Source organism: Lactuca virosa, chromosome 6 (assembly GCF_052849685.1).
Source record: "Lactuca virosa cultivar CGN04683 chromosome 6, Lactuca_virosa_CGN04683_v6, whole genome shotgun sequence".
Classification (NCBI taxonomy): Eukaryota; Viridiplantae; Streptophyta; class Magnoliopsida; order Asterales; family Asteraceae; genus Lactuca; species Lactuca virosa.
In genome coordinates this window covers 60,842,079-60,847,032 of record NC_136431.1, presented here as the reverse complement: position 1 = coordinate 60,847,032, position 4,954 = coordinate 60,842,079, and the positions used below count along the sequence as shown (strand labels likewise).

General features: G+C 35.6%; 1 protein-coding gene across 1 annotated transcript; it reads left to right on the top strand.

Annotated features, from left to right (window-relative positions):
- Positions 1-2,437: 2,437 nt before the first annotated feature.
- On the top strand, positions 2,438-3,865 carry LOC145118522 (membrin-11-like). The gene is made up of 4 exons (XM_079054220.1): positions 2,438-2,808; positions 3,163-3,283; positions 3,358-3,507; positions 3,615-3,865. The coding sequence occupies exons 1-4, from the start codon at positions 2,561-2,563 to the stop codon at positions 3,774-3,776; spliced, it is 681 nt and encodes a 226-aa protein (XP_078910346.1). The 5' UTR covers positions 2,438-2,560; the 3' UTR covers positions 3,777-3,865.
- The last annotated feature ends 1,089 nt before the right edge of the window (positions 3,866-4,954 follow it).

Here is a 4,954-nt window from a genome sequence, read left to right as displayed (position 1 = left end):
CAAATCCCAAGAATCATATCATTTGGACCAAAAACCAAGCAAATAACCCTAAAAGAAGATCTAAACAACCACAAGGCAAGGTTCAAGATTTATACCAACAAAATGTCGTGGATGAGGCAAGGATTCTGGATCTACAAACTCCTTCTTGTGTCCTTAAGCTTTTCCTTCTACCAATGGCTTCAAGCACACACTAAAAACATTTAGAATGGCTCACAATCACTCACAATATCATTAGGGTTTCGAGATCTAGGGTTAGGGACTTGGAGGTTGGAAATGAGGCCAACATGAAAGGTTTAAGGCATTTAAATAGGGTACAAACCCCATAAATTAGAGTTTCATATTTGCCAGCCTACTCGTCGAGTTGAGGCCTCCCAACTCGTCGAGTAGGTTACTTAAATACACGACCCTTATGATCTCTACTCGAAGAGTTTGGGGCTCCCAACTCATCGAGTTGCTCTATAAAATGGAATAATTATAAATTAAATACATACCAGGAACCAGGTGTTACACGTCGTGACACATCTGTTGTCACGTCATGATGACTGAATAGACCTCGTCTCTCCACGTGTCTATCTCTGGTTGATACGTGTAATCATAATTCACTTATTGCCATGTTGTAGCCATCTATGTGCCACGTCGTGGTTGTCAAAAGTTAACCGTTGACTTTGACTTCCGTTGAATTTCTCTAAATAGCAACGTACTTTCATCTCAACTTCAAACGCCCATAAATTTCTTATACGAACTTCGTTTTCAACGATCTTTATATCCACGTGTTCCTCTTTAAAAGATGTATCACTTTCTCAAATCCATTTTGCTAAACAACAAATATCTAATTTCAAGTAAATCCAAGCTTTTTTGACCTACTCGCCTCATATCATTTTATATCTTCTGAAGTGATACCTGGTCACGAAAGACAGATATCACACAGGTGTAACCGTTGTGCGATAGGATATTGGAGCATAAGGACTAGGACTATAATTAGATTTTATCTTTATTATTTCCTTGTTGCTTTTAAATTGTAGCTAGGATATATTGTAAACCCGATTATAGCCTGGGATGTAAGATGTTTTTGATTTTAAAATTCCACATTCTTAGAGAAAAACTCTGATAAATCCTTATATATTTAGATGGAAAAATTCAGGTCGTTACAGTTGGTATCAGATACATAGTTTGAGCGAATTAGGTTTCGTATGCCAACTAGGCTTAAGCTATAGGAGATGAAAAGAACCAGAGTGTTTAGCACCACTATTAGTGATGATCACTTAGGTCATGTATGTTTATTGTTAGTGTCATGGTATATGAATAAGAGATAGAGTATGAATTGGTTTCGTAATAAACCATGTTATGAGATTTAGGTACACGGCTAAAATTATGTGTAGATAAAGATCCTAAGAGTTTGAGTTAGTAGATGGACTAACCAAGAGGGTTTGGTTCAAGTATGTTAAGAATAGAGAATGAATGGTCATTTTTGTGAAATGACATAAGAAGTTGCTCTTTAAGTGAAGAGATGTTATGTATGTAAATAGAATGATATCATGGTTACCATGAGCAAGAGATGTGTTGAAGATGATGTGTCCTAGTGAGTGGACCATAATTAAGGTATGTATCCCTAAGAGAAAGAGATGTTGAGATAGATGTAGAAAGAGGGGAAAAGAAAGAGTCAAAAGAGTGAAGAAAGTGTAGAAAGAAAGGGACGTGTTGAGTAGAAAGAGTAAGAAAGTAGGCATGTACAGAGGAAGAGAAGGAAAGAAAGAAGATGGGAGATAGAGAATGAACCTATGTATAGAATCAAAGACAGAAATAAAATAGATAGAGAGATAATGAAGAAACGAGTCAAGACTTCTATGGAAGTAAGATTTCTTACACTCACGCGTAGAGGTCAATATGGTACTTTTTTCAAATTAAGGGCATTCATGTCTTTTTTAGCACTGACGAGAGAGAGAGAGAGAGGGTCATTAAATGATGGGTAAACTAGTAATGTGCCTAACAACATAATTTAAACAAATCCGTTATTACCTTTACAAACTTTGGAAATGCAAAATTTGTAGATAGTTAGATATATGGATGAAAAATTGAGCATTGGTTCGGACCCGGACCGAGAACCCAGAATTGGACCAAATACCCTATTTTCTGGTTCAGTTTGGTTCTACAAGTAACTATGATTTTTAGGGATGTGTTCGGCTTCGGGCCGAGAACCAATTTAATGGGAAATGGAGAACAAAAAACCTAATCGAATACCTTGTTCGGTTCTGTTCTAGTTTTTTCTAGTTTTTTTCTGACCCGGTCTGATTCTACCCGATTAATCTACCCGATTAAATGCTCCCTTAGATACATCCAAAAAGTTTTGCAAAGTTTTGCAAATAACCTTTTATAATTTCATTATTTTTGTGATTCAAATCCGATTCAGTTACGATCAAGATTCGGGATCCTAGAAAAAGGCCTACGCATCCCATATTCGCTATTAGCATTTCATACTATAACTTGGTGACAAATTTTGTTGAAACTAGTTTTCTAATCTCTCCTCGTGCACTCTCTACACGTTCGCTTTTTCTCGCCTTCTATGGCCGTGGAAGGAGGAGGAACGCTATCGGAACTGTATCAGAGCTCAAGGCGATTGCTGTTGAAAACTAGAGATGGCTTGGAACGCCTTGAACGTCTCGAATTCTCGTCTTCAGCAGGTTCCGTCGATTCTCCGGAGCTTGCAGTTGCCGTCAGGAGAGATATCTCTCAAATTCAAACCCTTTGTTCCGATATGGATGGACTCTGGCGATCCGTTGGTTCCAAGCCTCAGCGTGATCTCTGGAAAAGGTTCGTATTTTAGCCCTAGGGTTTATCGCAACACATATCCCAATTTGTTTTCAAATTTATCCTCCGCAGCTGTACGAATCTGTGATCGGAATGTTCATCTACCTTATATTCTCTTAAATTGAATGTAGAATTAGCTTAGAATTCGGTACCATCATGAACTTTTTAAAGGTTAGGAATCACAACTGATTGTATAAAATCGTGATTCGTCGCTAATCAAGCAAGGTTATATATATATCCCCAAAATCAAATTTGACACCGGAATGAAGAGATTTCAGACACCGATATTGAAGAATTCGCATGATTATGGCAAGTTTGATCATAGGCAGAAAGTTTAAACGACTTCTAATGTTGCAGAAAAGTGGAGCAAATAGCTGAAGAGGCTGATTCTTTCAAGGAAAGTTTAGATAGGTATTTTCAACGTCAACAGAAAAGGATTCAAGAAGCTCAAGAGAGAGCAGAATTGCTTGGAAGAGCTGTATGTTAATTACCTTTCTTCTTTAACATCTTCAATGAATTCTTGATTACAACTCGCCTTTACCTTATGTTTAGAACGGTGAATCATCTCATGTTTTGAGAATTTTTGATGAGGAAGCACAAGCAATGCAGTCTGCACGTAACTCATCTCGAATGTTGGAAGAAGCAACTGCAACTGGAACAGCCATTCTTGCTAAATACTCTGAACAAAGGGATCGATTAAAGGTACTTGTACTGTGTTTCCATTAATAGGGTCTGTTTGTTATAATGGAATGGAACCACCAATAAAGTAATGGAATGGAATGAGGGATTATATTGTATGCACTATGCAGAGAGCTCAAAGGAAAGCATTGGATGTGCTGAATACATTGGGGCTATCAAATACAGTATTGAGGGTAATTGAGAGGCGGAATCGAGTTGATCAAAGGATCAAGTATGCAGGAATGATACTTACTTTTATTATAGTAATTGCATTCTTGAGGTGGACTAGGTGATTTTTTTGTTCTAATTTCCATAAAAATGTCTCACTAGTTTGTAACACTTTGTCCAGGATTTCAATAGAAGGGTTGATGGTTTTTTTTTTTTTTTTTTTTTTTTTTTCCTTTTTAATGTGCTTAATGGGTTTACCACTTGATCTACACATAGATGTTTCTTTTTTACTTTACTTTGGACCGACTTAATAGGTTAAGCTAAAAAATCTGGCTAAATGTATTAGGAATTAGCACGGTTCCAAAACCGCCCTAAACCGCACCAGGAACCGACCAAATGAGAAAGGAAGGCTAGGAATCGGACCGCCGTAGACTAAACGGTTTCGGTGCCAGCTTTTTTGGTTATTTTTCCAAACAAGAACCGGTTATAAATAAGGTGAAACTAATGATGATGCAATTCATAATACTTACATGTAGTTAAGTTGGTTTCCTAAAAAACATAATATTCAGTAATCAAGTTTCTAAATATTTTTTAAATATTCCCACATATCAAATTTAATAGAATTTAACCAATAACAGTTTAATGCCATTTTTATGGTGCTACCAAAGTAAACTAGTGAACTATCATCTACTTCTACATTTGCTTCTTTCCCATTGCTTTGTCATTGTGTAAAGTTTCCTCAATCTCTATACAAAACAAAAAAAAAAAAGGTTGTTAGCATTTAATAAAATGTAAAATTCGTATAAAAACAATTAAACTCTCATATATAAAAAAAAATGAAAAAAGTGGCATTGATATGTTGTCTTTTCGGGTTTGTATCTATTCAATATTTAACCAAAATATGATTTTTTTTAGTGTCTAAACTGAAATAAAAACACTAAATTACATTCTGAAAAAAAAATCAAGTAATTATAATTTCATATGAGTAAGTTGTGGTATTTTAAAAACCGAGACATAAGAAAAAAACGTGATGAAACATAAAAGAACGTTGCATTGATATGTTGTCTTTCCGGACCTGCATCTGATTCAATATTTAACAAAAATATGATTTTTTTACAGTCTAAACTGAAGTAAATCAAGTAATTTCGAGTTCATATGAGTGAGTTATAATATTTTAAAAATCTGGATTTTGACTTTTACTCTTCCGGGTCGGTTCCAGTTTTTAATCGATTTTTGTTAGAACCGAACCGATGTTAGAATCGGGATCGATTTTGCTATATTATAAGAACCAGCAACGAGACCG

Excerpts from the sequence above, each read along its gene's own strand:
- LOC145118522 (XM_079054220.1), top strand. The coding sequence starts at position 2,561 with ATGGCCGTGGAAGGAGGAGGAACGCTATCGGAACTGTATCAGAGCTCA. Across the intron at positions 2,809-3,162 it reads CAGCGTGATCTCTGGAAAAG|AAAAGTGGAGCAAATAGCTG; the intron begins GTTCGTATTTTA and ends CTAATGTTGCAG. Across the intron at positions 3,284-3,357 it reads CAGAATTGCTTGGAAGAGCT|AACGGTGAATCATCTCATGT; the intron begins GTATGTTAATTA and ends CCTTATGTTTAG.